Source organism: Falco cherrug, chromosome 7 (assembly GCF_023634085.1).
Source record: "Falco cherrug isolate bFalChe1 chromosome 7, bFalChe1.pri, whole genome shotgun sequence".
NCBI lineage: Eukaryota > Metazoa > Chordata > Aves > Falconiformes > Falconidae > Falco > Falco cherrug.
The window spans coordinates 29,434,127-29,457,202 of NC_073703.1; the positions used below are offsets into that span (position 1 = coordinate 29,434,127).

General features: G+C 37.7%; 1 protein-coding gene across 3 annotated transcripts in view; it reads right to left on the bottom strand.

Moving 5' to 3' along the window:
- NUDT14 (nudix hydrolase 14) overlaps nucleotides 1-23,076 on the bottom strand; it is a 66,007-nt gene that overhangs the window by 33,231 nt on the left and 9,700 nt on the right. For 2 of the 3 annotated variants that reach the window (XM_055715989.1, XM_055715991.1), the window contains exon 2: nucleotides 545-588. In XM_055715989.1, the coding sequence (XP_055571964.1) occupies nucleotides 545-588 (44 nt within the window). Of the gene's footprint in view, nucleotides 1-544; nucleotides 589-4,114; nucleotides 4,181-23,076 lie in introns of those variants that run through there. The other variant, XM_055715990.1, reaches the window with a different exon arrangement.

Sequence of the window (23,076 nt, forward strand, 5' to 3'; positions counted from 1 at the left end):
AAAAAAATAAAACAGTATGACCATAACTTTAGATTGCTTTTTAACAGTCTTTATACTAGTGCAATACCTGGGACTGTATATTCACAGGTGAGAGAGTATGGTCACATACCTGGGACTAGATCATTTAATGGCACAACTAAGAACAGGGTTATGTATGTGGGGTGCAGTGTTTTTCCTTCAGGTGATATATTCACACTCAAAAAAGAAAATTTCAGACAATCCACACTTTCAGTTCCATTTTCTATGTAATCATTAAAATTTACAATACATCATGTGCCAAAATTTTAACACTGGAAAATAAAAGCACAGACAAAACCTACTGAACACATAATCATCCATGAGGAGATTTTAAAATTTCTGCTAATTCTGTCTAACATGGTACAGAACTATTTGCAAGTATTACATAAGAAGTGAGAACTGAAGAGAAAACTGGAGGAAAAAGAAGTGACTCCACATCAACAAGATCTGACCAATGGAAGAGAATACAGTAATGAAATAAATACAACATAAAAACAAAAGGAAATAATGTGATTCCATCTGTTACCTGTCGTGTGTCCTCATAAAATCCCAAAACTTCTTAGTGCCATTCTGGGGGGAAAAAAATAAACAAATCCATCAGTAAAATTAGTTCCAAGTGAAAAATTACTTTAATGAAATTTAAACAGGCATTTCTTTAAAAACTTGGTATAGCTGGTTGTATTTATGAGACTATTATTCTGGATTTTGACAGTAAGAATTAAAGATGCTCAGAACTGCCTTAGGACAGTTCAAAATCTTAGATCCACAATACTATGCTGACAGCTAACTTAAGGCTATGGTAGTCTTCAGGCCCAATTTTGGCCGCAGTACCAACTTCAGATGCCCAATCTAATCAAGGTGGTAGGAAGCTATAAGCTGCTAAGTTTTAACCAGTAAAATAACCCACAGATCTATATTCTTCCATGTCCAGAAAGGGCCTTAACTTAGGAGGACTGGTCAGCACTTACCTCCTAACTAAACTCCTTTGGGATCCAGGAACAAGACATCCCTCCCTCTAATCCCTTACAAGGCCCAAAATAGCAGTTCTGTCCATGACACGCCTAACACGAAGAGATCGCACTCCGTTCTACACAACAGCTGTTATTCTGCACTGCTTTTGGTGGTGAGGATACAAACAGTAGGCTTGAAGTCACAGCACTCATCTAAGAACTGGAAGACATAAAATGCATTATTTTCTCAAGTTGGGCCAACTCCTGTCCTCTGCTATCTTAAGAAGAATGACATCCACTGCAGCACAGCTGAAACTGATCCCTGAAAACAAGCATTCTTCACAGTTATAATGAACATGTACGCACTTGCTTACATTTATATTCTATTTGCTATAATTACCTGTGCCAATTCATGCACAGCAGTTAACAGAGACGTTACACAAATAATCTGAATTTGTATCTGAAATATAAATCAAGATATTTCACTCCTAGGTCAGTTTTAAGTCTATATAAGGGATCAGCATGCCACCAGATGAAATTCTTTTGGTTGATACCTTTCTCTTATCAGCAAGGCAAAAACTAGACCTGCTGAAAACCCACATACCTAAAATAGGCTTAATGTGAAAAGGAGCACAAGCTCTCTATTATAAAGTATGGTTAAATGGATGATCAAACCCTAAGCAATTGGTTAATCATTTAAAGCAGGTCAATGTGAGGAATGAAAGAAGAATCAAGTTCAGTTGGTGGGTAAAGGTGCCAACCAATATAGACGGGCTCTTCAGCTCTATTACAGATGTCATGGCTACCAAGTACACAACAGCTGGTGGGGATTAGGTAACAAGCACTCTGGTTCAGAGATTAAGCTCCTGAGCTTTATGAGTTTACCAAGCTTTTGGAAGAGTGACTACTTGCTTGCTAGCTGGGTTCTCCTTCATTCCCACAACTCTTAATTATAACAGTTGTTCGCCTCAAAAGAAACTCTAGTCTACTCTTCCATTGGTGTCTGCACATACTTTCTGTTAGCATTGACAGGAATCAAACGTGTACATTAAAAGAGGAGCCCTGACATTGTTTAAATGCAATATAAAGTTGAAAGAGAAATAATGGCAGCAAATCTGCAGTGTGAACTTGAAATATTAAAGCCATTTTTTATCAAGCTGAGTGTGCATCCAATCTGTTCCACCTGGTGAGATAGAGGAACAACTTTGAAAGGACTATGACACACAGCTGGAACACTTGAATGTAATAGCATGAGCTATGCTGTGTGGTAAGACAATTTAAGGTATTAAATGTGTACGGTCCACTCAATGGCACACTGCTGTGCAATTTTCCATTTGACATGAGTGAGCCGGGAAACTGTGGACCAAGGATAATGTCTTCTGCAGGTACCTTCATATCACTTCCCCAGCTTCAACCTTTGCCTGCCCCAAATGGAAAGGTGTGCTACCATCATCCATTCTCCTGTTGGAGTGTCCACTTGGGAGAAATGTATGTGTCCAGCTGATGGAGGAGACAAAAAGCCTGAATCAAGGCTCTCCATGCATTAATTTAGGCTATTAGTCCTGTGATACTACTTCCTGATGTATGATCCCAGCAACAATCTTCTTGGCTCTTTCCTCTTGCCATCATTTTGCAAATTACAGAACCTGATTGCTTTGGAGCAATCATGAAAGGGTTTCAAATAGCTGAGGAAAATTACACCCCAGAGAATCATCCCCATCCAGATGGGATCCATCAGATTTGAATGACCTCTTCTCAAGGATGAGCTCCATTAGCAATAAGAGAATCTACCTCACAGACGTGCACATAATTTTTAACAGAAAGTAAAAGGGACTTAGTACCTAAAAAAAACCTAATCAGAAGATAAAATCTGTATTTTCTGTTTTCTAAGTGGCTGGACAGCACATAAAGCACTTTCTCTAGAACATGATTTGATTAGTTTAAGATCCAAACTCAAAACCAGCCACAGGTGAAATTAATTTGAGTCTGTTCATTTGAGATATTGGTTATCATCACACACTCTGACTGGACAGTATTTTTTTTACTATATTTGAATAAAAAATATTTCATATGATCAACCTGCACCTGTTCAAACAAATAAATCAATAAATAAATAAATGAAACATTCCAACATCTTATTGTTTACAATGGCAGAAACCCAAATTAGCCCCATTCGCGCCCTATTGTCCAAGTCAAATGTAATTTGAACCCAACCGTACAGAACTGAGTTTCTATTGTACCCAACGCGTGGTTCTTTCCTAACAGACTAGTATGAAGGTTGCTAATTATTAATAGCATGTAAACAGTTACCAATGGTTCTTATGCTGCTTTACATACTTTACAGAACATTAATTCTAACCAGTTTCTAACCAACTATATCAAGCTGTATGTAATATCTCTATCTTATCTTTAAGACAAAAATATTAATTGTTGGAACTGATCAAATTCACACTTTTAAAAGTCAAGTAGCCATGATTACTGTTAAGCAGTCCCATACGAAATATATCTTAGCCTTTGACAATGTTCTTTTATCACCACAGTTACAGATAGTTGGAAAGAATTAAAGGTGTCAGGGGCCAACATCACTCCCAAAAAGGAGAAGTACCTTTGTAAAATACAAAAGCTTTCCCAAACCCTTAACACTCTTCATTTTAATAAACTTATATATTTGCATTATTATAAAATATTCCATTCTCCAATGTCTAATAAGGAACAATCCAGGTATCTCTCAATGAAGCAAGAGAAATAGTGTAACTGATTGCTGGGAGATCTAAACACTGACAATGGGAAGGAGAAAGGAGTGTATTACTACATTTGAGAATGATTTAAAGAATTATTCTTCAAATAGGAAATGTGTCCTGTGATGTTTTATAAAGACAAGTATGTCAAAAGTATTTATATTAGTATTTATCTGTTCAGAACAGCAGTTTTGATACTGCAACAACCTTGTATAACAGACATTTAATTTGGTAAATCTTTAATCATAAAGTAATCACACTGTAGTTCTGTGCTCAATGTTCAGGTTCTCTGATGTTGCAATGCTGAACTAGTGCATATAGTATGTGTAAATTAATAAACATGTATTCCAGGAGAGGCAGTATGTGAGACAGCTTCGTTTCACATGACACACAAGACAGATTACTTACATAAGTACAAATTGCATAAGAAAGACGTATCAGGTCAGATGAAATGTCCATCTTGCCCAGTATCCTGTCTCTAACAGTAAAAGGAAAATTTAAGGACACAGGAAATATAGGGCAATACTCTTCCAAGCCTTTAACAAAAGCCAGCTGAAGGGTGTCAAAAGATAATCCCTCAAAAAAGCATCCAAATTAAACAGAGTCCTCCCCCAATCCCCAAAAGCAAGCAGAAACAGCCTTTTCTATACTATCTGAATGTGCAGTAGTTTGTCACAAGTCCTGCGCATCCTGTCTGTAACACTGACTTGATAATGGCATTGACAACTTAGAATTACAACAGTATGCTACCAGCTTGACAGTGTGCACAGGGAGAACTCAACCCCTTTGGTTCAAGTGATTCCAGGACAACTACGCGCTGCAAAGAGCTCTCTGCTAGACAACTGCTGACAATGGACGCAAATTCAGCAGATGTGACTCCTACCAGCAGAGCCCTGTTTATGACGCCACCCATACTTGATCTCCACATTCTCTGTCCTGCTTCGATCCTTCGAATCATTTTCCTAAGACTCGTCCTGCACCTGCTCATTGCCATAATTACAGGCAGGAGCCTGCTCACACTGTCTGTTACGGGTAAGTTGGACTTGTCTGCAGCCTATAATCAAAATACTGTTCTTTTTCCCGCCTACGCTCCGCCTGTGACTAAAATGCCTTAGAATCACTGCACCAGGGATATTGCTGTCCTCTGCTTTCCTCCACTACCTTAGGCAATATAATGTTTGAACAACATGGTCAAATTTCTGTCAGGATACCTACGCAAAGGATAATTTCTGCTTCCTAGAGAAACTCACTCAAGACTTAGCCCAAGCTAGCCAATATAAAAGACAAAAAGGACATGCTATGCTAATAATGTAGGAAGAAACATCCACTGGCACTGATCGTATGGTGATACTGGGTGTGCTCCCCATGTGACAGACCTTGGACATGATGTGACTCAAGTCACCTGGGAGTTTCCCTCTACTCTTCATTTGGGAGAGCTTGAATGCCTTCCTTTTTTCCCTGAGGGCAGCACCCAGATACGGTCTGCCACCTGAGAAGCTCCTGAACCAGCTCATACATCAGGTAAAAGTGTCTCCACACCCACCAACACTCAGCTCGGTGTTACACTGATACCACCCTGGGCCTTCAAAAAAAACACGGCCCAAACCAACCAACACAGCCCTCCTGGGATTCACAACAATTCCTCAGTAGATTCAGCTTTTCCAATGGTGGGAATAAGTTTTTAAACATTGTTTTAGAGAGCAAGCCTTCCCTCAAGGACCCCTCCCAAAGAATGGGGTATGTTTGTAAATGATAGAAGTGAATTAAAGCTGTGGTGCCCCAGTTACAAACAAGCAGACCTGCACCTTTCCAATGTTTTTTGGAAAAAAAAATTAAAAAAATTGGAAAAAAATTGGAAAAACAGCCAAAGAGTTTTGAGATGAGGAAGAGAAAGGGATAGTGGTGCAGTAGGCCTGCCATGCTGCTAATAGTAGTGTGTCACCTCAGGACAGTGCCACACTAAGGGCTGACATAGCAGAAGTCTGTAAAATTATGAATGACATGGAGATGGTGAATGTGAAACAGTTATTCACAATTTCTCATAATATAGAAGCACCATGTCATAGCTGGCTACCTGAGGACCAAGGCTAAGGTTTATCTGAGCGCTGATCTGTCTCTTTTCAAGGAACCAGTAGTTTTCCTTGCTTGTTTTATGCATAAAACAATTAACAAATAGCTTCTGAAACACCTACATGCAAGCTGTATTACATATATGTTTTAAATACATGTAATTAAAGATTTATACTTCTTACATTTTAATAAGTTTTATTCTGAAGAGTAAACGGAAAACATGTTAGTGTAACACATACAAGAACACTCACAAAACCTCTTTAAATGCTTCCTTTATCTCTACATAACGATTGTTTCACACCATCAGACCAGGGTGTCTAAAATAAATCGTCAATACACAGGTTTACAGCCACAGATTTCCTGTAGTTACTCTGTTGGGAGTTCAGACCATTCAACAAATCAAAATTTACACTGGATTTGCACCGATTTACATGACTTCTTGTAACAAGCTCTGGACCAACAACACGCGCCTGAAGCAGAAATTACCTTTACCCAAAATTTACTGAAAGGTTCTCCTATCTTATTTGCTTTATTTAAGTATTACAAAAAACAACCAAATTAAAGACACTGTCCTGTGTCATCTCCCATTTTATCAACAGAAAACTTCTGCTTGGACAGACAAAGCCAAACAGCCAAGAACGGTAAAGTCACACCAAAGCCACCTCCGAAAGAGGGTTCATACTGTGTATTATGGATTTTTGAGGAGACTGGTAGCAGGTCCTGCAGGCAAATCACTTAACATGCTGAAGACATATGTCCAAAATAAGCAAACTAACTTCACATATGCCACTAAGAGAGAAAAAAAAAAAAATCTGTCCGTGACAATGATTAACTTCTTACTGTTTACATTACAGGAGAGACAGCATGACGTTTGGTGACCCATTGTGATAGGCACTAAACATATGTAGTGGGAACAGTTCCTGTTCAATGATCTTACAATTCAGTTAGAGTCCAGACAAAAGTTGGTGTAAACAAGCTGAGGCAGTTAAGGAAAGACAACAAATACATTATGGTATAGATAAGCTACAGGCACAAGTTATGAGGGTTAAAATGACAAACAACAGGCATGATCCCCTAGCCTCTACCAGTTGGACTGGGTTTAAAGCAGTCATCCAAGAAGTACATGTTCCATGATTGTGAAAAAAAGCAAACTTGAGAAGCTGAAGCAATTATAACATAAAAATAACTCTGTCCTCATTGCTCCCTTTACTCTTTTTTCACACTCCTAAGAAAATAAAACAATTAATGTCCTTAACGCAAAGGGATTATGACCATTCTTCATGCAATAAAATAATAACACTATAGGTAAAGAAAAACAGATAAGAGAATTAATTGGCAAATAACGGTCTTAAACCAGAGTCAGCAAAGCCAAACAAGTGTGTGGTCCCTGTTTAATGATTTACATGTAAAATGGCAGTAAAACTTCCTAGAGGAATAATCAGATTTTCCTTTTTTCTGTCCTCAAAAGAATTTTTATAAGCTATGAGGGTATGTTTTTCTTTCAAAACACATGTCAATTTTGTTTTTCTATTGCACTCACTTTCACATTCAACCAATCTATAAATTTATCTACACAGTTTAATAACGACATGCACAGCAATGCCTCTATCTGGAGATGCACTATGCATTCTATTGTTGAGATGTCTACTTGTTGCCCAGAACCGCATGGCAAGAAAACATCAAACTTGTCACTTTATTAGATGGATTTTTCTCAGATTAATCCAAAAGAGCAGCATGCTTGGGGAATCAAGTAACTGACTCATGAAGACAGACAAAAACCTGCACCAATGCAGCCACCTCCTGCAGCCTCCAGCCACATTTATTTACTTAAGTGGTCTTAGCTAAATGCTTTTCAGTCATATTCACCTTTTTATGACCAATAAAAGCTGCCAACAGGTAAATTCACAGTAAAAACAACTCAATAATTCAGTACTGTTTGGTTTATGAAATTTACACTCCTACAATGGGAAAATATGCCCTGAAGATGTGCATTAGCTGCTGCTTCCCCTTGAGTCACGGTTCTTGGGCTAAACAGAGTGGACTTCCCCTATGGTAAACGCAGCAAGGCAGGAGACACTCGATGCTAAAAGTTACACCCTCATCCCTCTGTAAATGAACCTTTCCCTTCCTTTCTCCACCCACTAGAGCAGAAGTGCTCCTATCAGTTGAGATTTCCTTGTTACATTTCTTTTTTCAGTTTAATGGAATCTGATGTCACATCTGTAGCAGTTTCCAGTGGAAACATATGAGGATTTATAATCTAATATAAACCATTGCTTGCCAGCTGAATTATTAATGCTATAACTCTTTGTTATATATAATCGATACATAATGTTTCCAGCATCCACAGTGATGTGCCCACAGAAGCTGTACTGCCAGGACAAACTCAAGACTGAACACTTTACACTTTTCACCTTCCCACTGTACAATTAGTGGCCAAATTACCTTACACTGTCTGAATATTTTTCACAGTATTTTCAGCACTTTGCCACATACAAAAATTATGTAAATAAACCACCAGGTTTGACCCAAAAAAATCCATAGTTCGGGATTTTTTTTAGGAAATAAAGCATTAATAATTAACATTATACTGTTAAACCTGTATGAAGAACAGAGAAAGACAGCTAAAGCAAGTTTGGACTTGTGAAGTTTTCCAGATAAGAATAAAGTAAAATACCTGTTCTATACACTTTAAAAGTTCCATTGCCTCCTGTTTAATATTTTTATTGTATTACTAAGTTAGTGGCTGGTTTTTGTTTACACACGCTAGAGAGCTGCCATGCTGTACTTAAAAATCTTCTTGAAGCACAAAAAACCAGGGCAAAGGAACAGTTAAAAATTCAAGGGCAATTAATATTCAACTTTTTCATCTAAAAGAAAAACCCTGTCCTGAACAGACTATTTTGCATATGAAATCCGTTTGAAATAATGAATTACCAAAGGGGTTTTGTCTACTTTAAAGGTTTGATTTGTGGTAACCAGGGCAAAAGCTGTCTTATTTTTATGTAATTACGGATTTCACAGAAAGTATTACATATCTTTCATAATGAAAGGAAGCACTTTCAGCTGGCATAAAACCATGCAACTCAATTAAAAAACAATAATAAAATCAATAAAATCATTCTAATTTGCATTAGTTGAGTGCCTGGCCCTTTTTTCTTTCTTTTCTTCTGAGCTCATACATCAGTATTAGGGAACTGTCTTATCCTTGGCTATCATATTACATAACTACTAATTTAAATGCAAAGTGTTGGTCTTAAAACTCACTCAGTACTGGTGTGCAGTCCTATAACAGTGTAAGTCGATGGAAAGCCAGGCTGCCCTTTTTCTACCCCAGCTGCATATCACCGCTCTACCCCTACCCCATCCCTGAGATTCCTGTAACTACACAGCAAGCTGGTTCTGGGAACTGATGTGGGGAAAAAAAGAAAAAAAAAAAAAAGTGCTCTACAATAAAACCTGATGAAAAATTTGATTTTTAGTAGTCAACGTGAATGTAACGCCATTACATACATACCAAGTTTGCACCGATGACTATTAAACAGAACAGCCTTGGTCTATTCAAAATGACTCCAAGAAGACAGAGATGTACCTGATAAGGAGCATTCTACAGAAAGACACAAACACACAAAAACAGCCTAAATTACAATTTCAGTCCACACCCGCTAATCCACTCCATCAGACTGCACACGCTGGAGTAAATGAAGCCTCATCTTCAAAAGCAATTTGCAGAATTACTTGCTGATGTTGAAGAACTACTTCAAAAGAATGTAAGTGTTATGGAATTTTACTGTTTTTTTAAACAAGCCACTGTTTAAGCTCAAGAGGAAGGGGAGGGGAGTGTTTGTTTTTTAAACAAAGCTTGTAAGATTTCATTACTAAACTATCCAGAATATTTATTTTAAAAGCATCATGATTACAAATAATGACATTTTCAGTTTTTAACTTACCCATATTCAAATGTTTCAGTTAGAAATGATTGGTTTTAGTGCCTTTGTGGAATCTGCATCCAAAATTACACAAGCTGATGACTTTTCAACAATATTAAAAATGCACATTCTGTCTGAAGCACAAATACCACTGCTGCTAATTGGCTTTAATTGATAGTATTAACAATTTCAGAAGTACGACTAAGTGAGCAAAGTTCATGGGGACAAATCGTTCTATATGCTAAAGAACAACATGCCAGCTCCAGCTGACACCACAGTTCTGGGCAGGGCAGGACAAAGTTGTCCACTACACTAATTTTATGTACAAGGATCTTGAACAAGAGGCAGAGGTGCTCAGCTCTGTGTGACAGCAAACTCTGTAAGACATGGACTTGACTTCTTATTTGAAATTAGCTGGAAGGCATAAAGGTACTTCTTGAAGAAACTGTAATGTATACCAGTGGAGACCACACCAGGGATACCTCAAGAGACATAAAACCTAAGGTCATAGACTAATTTTTACAACCCATATCAATTTTCTCTTCAAAGTGAGGGTTATTCTGGTAGGAGTTTGTAATGAAACTGCAAACAGATGGTTATGGCAATAGAGTTTACTGTTCAAAGGTGCAATTTTTTCACACTTTAGGAGGTAAAATAAACAATGGAGAACACATTAATTTATTCAACTGTTAATGTAATACTGGGCCAAGCCACTTTGTTCATTTTATGTACATCAACTGCCAGAACAATTACAACTAAGATACTTGATGTGTAAGTAAACTTTCTTGTATAATCCTCTGGAAGTTTACTTTTCAAGTCACAGTTTGTTTTTTGTGTGTACTTTTCAACAATGGAGCTGTTGCAGTTTAGCTTGGCATTCAGCTATCAGTAAGATCACTTACCTTTGAATGAAATTTATAAAACATGACAATTAAGTGTATATAAATACACTAAATTAAGTTAAATCTCCTTTCTTGCCTTTTCTGGTTTTAATATACACCACTATTAAGAACAATTGCATATACATATCAAACATGCTTTATTCCAAGGCAAATACATAGTAGCATACCAAAATCTATACTACAAAGAATAAAGATACGGTGCTTGCGTTAGGAAACATGATATGCACAAAGGTCAGATTTATGACTTTTCTCACATCACTGTACTGCCAGGTCAGCATATAATTTAAGGTTATAAACTGATACACAGATGGGGCTTTCCTAGAACTCAGTTAACTCCAACTCTGTTGAAAGGAACCAATTGCTAATAGTTAAAGAGATTTCAGATTCTAGTGTTCTTGTATATAAAGGACAAAATTTAAGTATTCAACTGCTTTGTCTTTTACTTAAATTCCTGTCACATTATTGAATTTTGCTGCATGTATTTTCCCGTTTTCACTAAACTGTGTTTTCCCTTTGAAGTCTGGCACACTTTCTTATTTTGCAGGGATAAAAGGAACATACACTTTCCATATTTACAAAATTACTAACACCACTTTTTCCGTAAAGTCATAGTAAAACATGAAACCTGAAACTTTGACTGGATATAGTTAAGGAATATCTCTTAATAATGAAAGATTTTTTTTTAACAGAGGTAATATTATTTGCAAGCTGTGCATTCAGCTGACATTTACAGAAAAGTATTTTGCTGTGCCTTCAAACAAATGCATTACACACCTTATGCAGCTACTTATATCCATACTTGCTGAAAACCTGCACAGCAAGGGCCATTTTTGTAATCTTTTCCCAGTATGTTTGTTACTGTTAAAGAAAAAATCTCACACAATTTGAAAAAACCTATTTATTTGCAAAATTACTATCAAAATGACAAAACCTCAGGAAATTTAAACCATTAAGATTTATTCTGCCATACTTTCTGCTTAATCTGTATCGGCACTTCCATCAAAATCCTATCACCCTTTCCCTGCTTCCTGCATAGCCTCCTGTGTGCTAACAACACAAGGATTTCTGCAGTCACACAGAACCACACTGAAGATGTCATCTAGTGACTAAACCAACTCAGCACAAAAAAAATTACCCATTGCAGTCATCTTGCCACTGAGTAAAGGGATGTGCCACGCAAAAGAGGGGACAACTGTACCTGTAATTTCATGACTCACGTTCTACAATTCTAATCTGCCAAATAATTAAGGACATGATAGACTTGATGATGTTCAATGGGATTAACACACGTATCTTTGAAGATCAGAAGCTAGAAGCAATTGAGACAATTGTCCTGGGTAAAGCATGATCAGAAATTGCAATGTTTTGTCTTCTGAATTCTATATCAGGACAAGCAGAAGTGATCCTAAGATTAAAATCACATCCCTGTGAAAAAGGAGCATTGCATTTTTTTAATTTAATTTTATTTTTTTAGTTTATTGTACACATTACCCATCCACTGAACATTAAGGGAAATAATAAATTCCCTGAACAAACTAAGAGGCTGAGAAACAAAGATGCAGGAGGCACATCAGCTGGCTCCAGCTCAGAGAACAACAGCCAGGGAAATACCTCAATAAGAGGGCTGCTGAGAACTCCTAGGTATTCTGCATTTCATTTCTTTTTCTGGAGTTTTCTTTATTTGTATAAATTGTCACATATTCATTGAGTTAGAAACAAAGAAACAAACATGATCTTTGTAGTTCAGTAATAAATGAATCCAGGGAAAAAAAGGCATGGGTTCATATCCCTGCTCCAATTTATAACAATTTATGAACAACTCTAAAAGATGAGATTTAAGAAAACACTCTGTAGCATTCAATAACCTTAACTTCTAAGGCACTCACTGGAAAGATGTAAGATCTGAATTGAGACTTCACTCTGAACCACTGTCGTTTCAGGTAAATGCCAGATCCCCCAAATAACGTCTAAACATACTTATTTAACCATGTCATATTCTGTGGTAAGATTTAAACTGCAATATTTGTATTAAGATTACAAAACTATTTCTGTTTTGCTACCTGATGGAGCCTTAGTGAAATTCAGTGAGACTGATTCCTGCAAATTTGGGAAATGACACACTCCTAAGTCACTAACGACAACATTTTCCAAACTACTAAATTTTACTGAGACACAGCTAACTATAAGGAAAATAAACTTTGTTTTCTTTTTTTTTTTAAAGAGACCAAAAGAATGAAAAACGTCTCCAGGAACCCCATTTTCATCTCTCCTAGTCTGTTGCCAGCTGCTTCTTTTAGAATCATAGAATGGTTTGGGTTGGAAGGAACCTTAAAGATCATCTAGTTCCACCCCCCTGCCATGGGCAAGGACACCTTCCACTAGACCAGGTTGCTCCAAGCCCCATCCAGCCTGGCCCTGAGCACTTCCAGGGATGGGGCATCCACAGCTGCTCTGGGCAACCTGTGCCAGTGCCTCAACAACCTCACAGTAAGGCACTTTAAATCTACTCTGTTTTAGTTTAAAGCCATTACCCCTTGTCCTGTTGCTACAGGCCCTTGTAAATAGTCTCTCCCCATCTTTATTATAAGCTCCCTTTAGGTACTGGCAGGTGCTGTAAGGTCTACCCAAAGTCTTCTCTTCTCCAGGCTGAACAACCCCAACTCTCTCAACCTGCCTTCATAGGAGAGGTGCTCCAGCCCTCTGATCATCTTCACGGCCCTCCTCTGGAGTTGTTCCAACAGGTCCATGTCTTTTTTATGTTGGGGGCCCCAGAGCTGAAAGCAGTGCTCCACATGCGGTATTATGAGAGCAGAGTAGAGGGGGAGAATCACCCCCCTTGACCTGCTGGCCACACTTCTTTTGATGCAGCCCAGGATATGGTTGGCTTTCTGGGCAGCAAGTGCATACTTTCAGGCCATGTTGAGTTTTTTGTTCACCAGCAGCCCCAAGTCCCTCTGCTCAGGACTGATCTCAACCCATTCTCCAGCCTGTAATGATACTGGGGGTTGCCCCAACTCATGTGCAGGTCCTTGCAATTGGTCTTTTTTAATTTAATGGAAGGGACACTTTGGGAGGTGTTGCATGGAAGGGACACCTTTTGACCACCGAGTTACCAAGATAAAGCACCTGACTGTGAAATTTCAGACTACTGATATTTAATGACAGGCAGGGGAAATAGTTCTGCACTTGTCATAACGTATCTAGATCAATTATGTCTGTAGTAGCTGTTTCAACGTAGAATGATATTCAACATAAAGTATCTGTTGTGAGTCCAAGACCCCATAGTGGATGAGAAATCTCACTTAATATTCTTTAACTCCATTCTGTACCCATCCTCTGTGCTCATTAGTCAAAATATCCTTTCAACCCCTTAGGAAGGGGACTCTCCAAATTATACATACAGGACAAATGCTGCTTTGGTCCAAATCACATTCCCATAACTTGTGCTTCCCCTGACCACTTACTGGCATAGCATCCCGAAGAATTTGGGACTGCTGAAGACAACCTCGTGTAGAATCTCTGACTTGAAGAGACAGGGACCCCACTGACTGTCAGGATTTAGGGCTTTAACCTCATCTCTGCAGGCACAGCAGGGAGAGAAGCAAACATAAGTATAGTAAGTAGGAGAAAATGAAATCTTAAAATCATCAGTCCCAAGGCAACCACTACGCCTACAAGCATAATTTCTTCTTCTCTGCTACCCTAGGTCATGACCCTCATCCCAAAGAGGAAGGAAAGAAACTGTCCTTTCATCATTAATTTTGCTATGCCATTCAGGAAAACAACACTGACAACACTATAAAACCACAGTTTAAGATGCCACTGGTATTTCAGCCAAATGCTAATCACCACCATCAATTACCTAATACTTCTCATTACCTCTTTAGTAATTCTAACAAATTCCATTGCAACTTATACAGGGTCTGTTTAAAATCTTCCCAGGTTGACAAAGAGCCAGCAGAAAAAAAGCAACTACCCCTCTTCTACCACAGCACTGGACCACTCCATTTTTATATAAATAATCAAGCTGCATTCAGACACCATGCAGCTGATGAAGGCTGGGCTGACTACGTCACCTGAAGCAGAACACTGGTAAGAAAAAGCTTGTGTATAGATTTTTGTATCATTAAAACTGGATTTAAAAAAACCCAAGACAGTAAACAATCTGTCATGCATTAACTTCAAAGTTACTTGGTTTTGCAAATGCACCTGTAAAGCAATAGCATGGATCACATAAGTATGATTTTTAAAAGTAATTAGCAAATCTATTTATTTATTTAGAACTTAGGAAGGACAAAATATTTCTGATGCAGAGTTCAATGCAGGAACAATACAGCTCCATGAACTGTACACCTCGCATCACACACCAGTCTGGTACATGCCAGCAAAGAACCAGCATTAACAAGATTGACCAAGGTCAGCAAGCAGCACCTGGGAGACCCTAAGTTTCAACAAAGTTGGGAACAAAGCCAGATGCACCACGGTGTCTCCATGGTGAAGTAAGAGTGGGAAAGGACGCCTCCTACACACCAGGTCTCACAGGAACTCAAGGTTACTGCTTACTTCAAGTGTTTCCCTAGACTAGATCGCAGGGTTCTGAGCATGTCTCCTCTGTACTGAATACCGTGAGCACGTTAAAACCATTTATTGCTGTTTCTTCTTGCTCCTTCATCAGAATACCAAGACCCCTTGAGCTCCAAGACTTTATCCTGAGCGTGCAATGGCATGAACCCTCCATACACGGAAGAGCCTAAAATCTTGGGCAAAGAATGAAGGTCAAAATTCACTTCCCAGACTCATCAGGGCTGGTCTGAGAATGAGGAATTAACTTCCACCAAGCGCTACAGACAATTACACACGTTCCCTTGCAAGAGCAAGACGCACATTTCTGACCAGAAAGTTTACAAAACACAGCACCCAGAAAGCTGTTTCTTTTCTCTTTCATCCTCTCCCCAAGGCACAACTGTTAGGTGTGGTTTGTCATCCCACTTAGTGCAGTACTGGAAGGAATGCCACTGCTCTATCATAAGGGCTGCAGAAGAATGTACAGACAAGAGGGGAGGGAAGACACAGTGCCAACTGGCATTCAGCTGGGCTTTTTGAGAAATACTTCAAAAGCAAATACTCCAACAGTTTTTCAGTTTAGTGAAATAGTTTCCCTGAGTAACTTTTTTTTCAGCCCCTGGGTGTGATTACATCTCTATTCTTCACACACACACACCCCCAACACAATTCTTACACTTAAATCTTGTAATTTATATGATTACTTTTACAAATTAATCTTTCTCTATGGAGTGCACCATAATGCTCTAGGGAGGCTTGTATGTTCCCGTGAATCTTGTGAGAGTTCTGCCAAGAGGTTTTAACTCCTATACAGATCAAAGAGAAAGTAATGAGATAAAAAGAAACAGGGTTCTCTAGACTGACAGGTCAACCACCTCTCCTCAACAAGAAAAAACGACGGTTCACCAAAACAACCAGGGAGACAATCAGGTTTCAAATTTGGAGGAACTATCCCATAAAGTACCATAGTAATAATTTCTGTACTAACGATTCCTGACTGGTTTCACTGAATAGGAGGCCATGTTATCCTTTAACTTACCTGAGTGGTACAAATCAGGCGAGTTACAGACCAAATTTTAGACTGTATAAACTGCAGTGCTATGGAAATGTCACTGAAGAGCGACACAAGCCTTTCAGACAAAGGAAGACAGAAACTGTCTACCTATGTCCAGTATTTTAAAGCGTCAGAAATGTTACAATGCTGAAAGCAGAGTGCTAAGTGTAGACATACATATGAAATTCTAGAACAGATTTGCCAAAAGATTTGATAGCCCTCTCTTCTAATCCTGCTGCTTCAAAAGCTCAACAAGCTCAAGTGGCCAAATAATAACAAAGGTAGGTCTTAAAGCCAAAACTAAACTGAATGAAGCCAACAGTGAGTTATTTCAGCAGTTCAAGGACATATACGAAAGCTATATAGGTTCATATCCTGAACAAATTTATACATTATTTACCATGTTGTACCTAATAAACAAATTTACCTGTTTTCCCTATTTTTTCCATATCTTGATTTCCAGCTCTGTATGTCAAAGCATGTAATTTCTGGTCAAAAATCACTGAACTTCTGAGACTCCAATCACCTTACTTTCCAAGCAAAAAAAAAAATTAAAAAAATCCATTAGTCAAATTACTTTAGTCTTTGCCTAAACTAGGATTAAGAAGAAACGATGCAAGTGAAGACCTGGCCTCACCAATGAGAGCAGGAAAAATACAGTTTTATTCAGCAAGGTTGAAGTTCAACAGTTTATAAAAATACATGCTAAGGATCTTAGTGTCTGGCCAGACCCATTTATAGCATAGAACCTTTTTATGCAGCAAATCAAAACGGTACATCCATTCCAATTTCACAAATAACTAGTATAGCTAATTAAAACATCAGCTAATATGACAAATATCATTGAAAAGAATCCTTAAAACACTAACACCAAGTTCTGAAATTCTGTGTTGTTGCTTGCATAATGAGTATTTCTACCCACCTAAATCATCTTGTATGTCATGAAAATCTTACAGAATCACTCAGCGTTATGCTTTTTGATCACAATATACCATTTCTAGGCATATTACGAGCACAAAATCCGGTAACTGCAGTCATTGCATAATAAGCTCTTGCAAAAAACAATGTTCTACATAACAATCAGATCTAGGGTCAGAATTATGCATAAGTGTAGCTATTTAACTGTAGAAAGAATTTGTGAATTAAAACTGAAACTACAACATTGAACATTTCTGAAATCTTAAGATAGTGAATAATGCATGCCGTGTGTTATCAGCTTGCTGAGGAATTCTAGTCTTTTAAAATAATTGTTTGTATTTGCTTACTAAATATGCACCTGGATCGTATGCAGCATGAAAGACATCAGAACAAGCATTTGCCTTAAAAGAATGAAGCCTCAGTGGAAATGTTTTCAATGCACACTCTGGGTTGGTTTTTTTTCACTATTGTTTTTTTAATTAGATTACTACACAATCAAAAACTGTACTATTTACTGACTGGCAGGACTGTGGAAGGAAAAGAAGGTGGGGAGAGAAGAGGAAAGTGAGAGGACCAGGTTCTAGAAAAAACACACAATTACTAGGTGATATATAAATGCACTTTGCACACACTGAACACATAATAAATCTTACATACTCCAACACAAAGAAAAAGAACTATTTCAGAAAGAGACATGAATTTGTAACCCTAGGTAATTAAAAATACCAGAAAAAAAGCATCCCTAAATACAGGGGAAAGAAAATTAAAAAGCACAGTAACCACCTACATTTTTATGCTTGTGTACTTTTCCCTCTGTGCATTATGAAAAAAAAACCCAAAACCCTTGGAAAAAAAAATAATCTTGCACACATGCAGAGAGTCACAAAAGCTGTGAAAGAGATACTTAGCACAGGTTCCAGACCAGATGACAAGGCATTAAACTTTCACCTTTAGGTAGTTATGATGATCTGATATCTCTTTTATGATAAATCCCAACTTTTTTAATTAAAATCGACAATGTGTTTAACAAGCAATTCTTCCATCAATCTTTGATGTGTTTTACTTATAGAGCAATGACAGTTTTCAGTTCAGTCTCCTTAAACTTCCAGAGAAATCATTTTCCACTCACTTGCTTTGAAAGCCATTAAAACAACTTGATGAAGAACAGCAGCAGGGGGCTAACAGAAGCCAAGGCTTAGTAACAATCTTTAGATTTTTCTCCTAAGACTTTCTCACAGACCCTCCTCACAAAGATTATCAGGGCTTTTCATCCTCTCCCTTCTCCACAACCCCACCCCCCCCAATATCATTTCGAAGTGACAAATGCAACTAGCTCCAGGTTCTGATCTGTTCTTAATTTCACTTTTACCTCTCAATTTTTATTTACTCAACTTAAATCCGATTCCCTTAGTAGTGTCATCTCCTCATCATCTTCCTGTTTGGGAAAAATAATACACAGAATGATTCAAGAAGTAATTTGGGAACACCTAAACCATCATCTATTCCAAAGAGAGCACTGGTACAGAGAAATTAACCTGTTGCTTAAAAGTCATATACAACTGGTATTCGATTAATTGAATGAATTAATGATTAATTGATTAGTGACACATATACAGTTCTGTGTTTTACTGCAGTATTTCTGAACCCTTCATAATGACAGTGACCCTGCAGCAGTTTAAATCTTGGGACAGAAAGTAAAGAACTATGCAGGCCAACTGCAAATAGTCTTCAATCACTCTTTAAAATGGGAACTGCCTGTAATAAATGTTAAGTTCTTTGGTTACAGTTTCATAGAAATATAGAAATCAAAGTTTTATGGAAAACAGAGCTAACAGGATAGTACTTATGCTGATCAGAATCACTAAAGCACACTTTTAAAATCTATGTTTTGCTGTGCTCGCCACCATTTTATTTCTCTATTATTATGGCCACTTGAAAGACAATCTTTGTCGATGGCTAATTTTGGGGAACTTCTGGAACTCCAGAGCTCAATGGACTCTTCAGTTGCTACATTCAAGCGATGCTGCTGTGGTCCAAATACCACACATGGCATTTCTGCAAAGTGAACAGCTACTTCCTGAAGCAGGGTTATAGGACATACACCTATTCATCCCAGATTCTAGCTGCAATCCCTTGTTCTTTTGAAAACTACAGCTAGAGTTACAGTACACATGCTAGGAGCAAGTGGGGACTAAAGGAGGCCAGATACATGTCTCCTTGTCCTGACGAACAGGGGCAGTACATACAGGAGATCTGTGGTCAGGAAAGACAGATGGTGGGCATTCGCGTTACAGCTAAGTCACCTCTTGTCCTTACACCATTGAGCTTTATGTTTTCCAGTTAGTGACTCTCACAGTTTGTGTTTCTACTTTATTTTAGCAAGCTCCTATTTGTAAAACAAAGCGGAATAATACATTGTGGAATAAACTTCTAGATGTCTAAGAACAAATCTCATCGATACTTTCTCAGAGCAGCACAAACAATCACACTTTCTGTATCTCCCCCTTCTGCTGAAGTAACACGCTATTAAAATGTTAATGAAAATGTTAATGTGAGACCTGCTTTTTTCATGAGATTTTCTTTAAAAATTTAAATTAAAAAATTTAAATTAAAATTTAAATTAAAAATTCTAACACACAGTCCTACCAGTAAACACACAAAAAGTTTCTATTTGCTTTCTGAGATAATGATTCCAAATATTGGAAAAGCATCCATCAAGAATATAAACTAAAGAAGTTTGAGAAGTACAGAAATATCCTAAGGAACGGTTATATATAATTTACTACATGCATACAATCACTTTACAGAACTGAAAAAATGTAAGGCTAGAAGGACCTCGCAAGATCACTCAGTACAACTTTCTTAACGGTGGCGGGATCAAACGTATGTGACGTGAGTGCTATGTAATACACACCAGATACAGAATATGCGCCTAAGAATTATCCAGTCAGAGCCTCCATTCAGGCTGTTCCATCATTCAAATTCAATGTTCTACCATTGGTGCAGTTTTTAGGTTTAAACTAAATACTTGCATACTGTTTATGTAATAGCACCATAAGATTGTTAAATACATGACCTAGAGTTCGCCATGAATGCTACTCTGGAATACCCATTTAATAAAAAAATATCATTAGCATTACTTCTTGCTGTATTAGTTTTCAAGTATTAATGCTTACTTCTCCAGGAGGGTAAACTTTTCCTCTATTTTCTATTTTCAGAGAAAGAACATCTCTCACCTTTAGGAGTTTAGCCTCATTTCCCTATAATGTATTCATCACCGCTCAGCACATCTGTCCCAGCAAATCCCATTTCCTGTTCTATTCATGAGGCTCAGCAACCTGGAGCTTTAGTGATTGCCGCCACACTTTTCCCATGGCCTTCTCACCTCTCTCCCCCCCCACGCACCCCGCTCCCATTGTTTATCATCTGTTCTTCCCTGCTGCAAACTGCTGTCAGATGTTCACTTATCCCTAATCTTACTCACTGCCTTTGATATTCTTTCTAATCCAACAACCTGTCAACTGGGGCATCAGCCCATGTCCAGACCAGCTGCTCTGTCACAGGCCCTAAGATTCCCTCTCAGCTCCAAGAGGTATTTAAAGGATTTTGACACAGCAACCACAATGTGAAACAAATAATTAATGCTGTTTTGATCAGTGATCAGGGCTTTAGGGTGACATGAGCTGACCACTAAGAAAAACTGGGCTTTAATTTGTTTAAACCTCAGTAAACTTTGCTGTTACTGTATTAACAAGATTTTGATCAGTGTCTGAAGGACAGTACTAAAAAGCCAAGTTCTTTAACTTGTTTTAGTTAAAAATAATGAAGAATAATTAATCTGAATGCAAGTCAGAGGGGCAGTTAACTTTATATGCCTGCTGTGTAAAACATGTTTATTTATGCAACATCAGCTTGTGTAGAGTTTTCAAAGCACAGGAGCTGACCTTTTATGAGTTACAGCTGAAAATACAAATGTCTTTTACATATGGCAGCAGTTGAGGTAAAATTGTTATTTTAAACACACTCGTATTTTCAGGAATATAATAAAAGTATAGTTCCATCCCATATAGACCGTAAACACCAGATTTTAAAGAATATTCCCATTTACAGAAAATGTCTAATTTCCATAACATTCAGATTTGCTATAAACACTTAAAATGTTACAGTGTTCACCTGCTTTAAAACACACCAAATACACATAATTTCATATCATAGCTGAAATTCTGATTCAGATGACAGATTATTTTTTTTACTGGGAAAAATAAGTTTCTGCTATTTAAGCAAACATATGTATTTTGATCCAAACTGAAAAACAAATAAAGCACTTTAGTTGTTGAAAAACATGAACACTATTTTACTTCTCAAATCTAACTGCAATTACCACAAAAGAGACAATCGCAAACAAGTCAAAAAAGCCTACTTTATACCCCACAGTAGTTGTATTTCACACACAAAATATAAAATAAAATCCCAGTGATGGATTTTATAACATGGTTCATCCACCTAGAACTAAACCACTTTTATTCTTAGGGCTTGTCCATACCAGGCCATCTAGAAAATGAATCTGAAGGTAAGTACCTTGATGAACCTGAATTCTGCTAGTTAAACTCCATTAAACCCCTGTGTGGACACAGTCATTCAGTTTAGTTTACTGCTCCCTTAGGGCATGCACTGGAAAGTTAACATGGATTAAGGTAGGGTATGAATTCAAAGTGCAATCGTACTTTGAAAATGGTTTAACATAAACAGAACCAGACTCTTTGTTGTACAATGAGACATGGAGTTAATCAGGAAAGTCCTGTGTAGACAAGCCCTTGCAGATGAGGCTACTGGAGTGGTATTGTCAAAGCCAATGGTTTGCAACCTCTTCATCTGCAGAGCTGGAAACATCTTCCAGTGAGGCTGCAGACCTTGGGAGCACACTAAAATCTGCTGATAATTGATCTGCCTTTCTTAGTTGACTCACGTGGAGGACCTATAAGTCATCCAATGGCCCTCAATGAGCTATGTATCAGAACTTGAAAAATACTGGTTTAAGATAACTACAACTTAACGTAGTTACTTGTAACTCAAGTAGTCTAGCCATTGATGACATTAAATGAGACTTTGATGTTCATCTATGCAAGTGTAGACACATTTCAGCCCTGTGCAAGGATGCTACAAAAGATGGTTGACAGAGCCTTATTCTTTCCAGTAAGTGACATTTGCTGTCATAAGTTTGTTAAATGATGAATGACTTAAAATTATGAAGTTTTGTCAGTGCCAACTACTTTTCATGTATTTACTTCAAAGAACCCTACATTCCCTTGTCAAAGCATGCTGGATAAAGAAATTAAGACTAATACAATGTAATATTCACTGAAACAAAACCAAGTACTACAGTTCTTTTCAACTACTACTCTTACTAATTCTTTTCGTTTCCCCCTTTAGTAATTCATGTCTCACATAAAAACAACCTGTACAAATTTCCAGAGTTGAATCCAAGGTATGTGGCAGAGCCAGAAACAGATATGCCTAGATTCCTTAATTTCTTTTCTTAAAACTGTGCTCTAATTGCAAAGAACACCGTTTGGTATTTGACTCCCAAATGCTGTCATTGCAAAAACTTCAAGTTTCTTTTTTTTCACCCATATAAAAGAATTCTATTGCACTTCAGTTCCCAATTAACACAGCAGCAGTCAGATCAAAAATCTGTCTCATTCAGGATCCTTCATCTGACAGAAGCCAACATGCTTAAGGAAGAATATATTGCTCAAATACTCTCAGCGTCCTGCAATCTGCAGCTCAAGTGACTTCCTGAGCTAGAAGTGGTACGTTTGCATTTAAGATTAATACTATGTACTGACATAACAGACTTGACAAGTTGAAGAAAATGAGACAAATTTTGCAGCAAAAGCAGCATCTCTTTTTATTGCACTACTGCTTTGAAAAAAC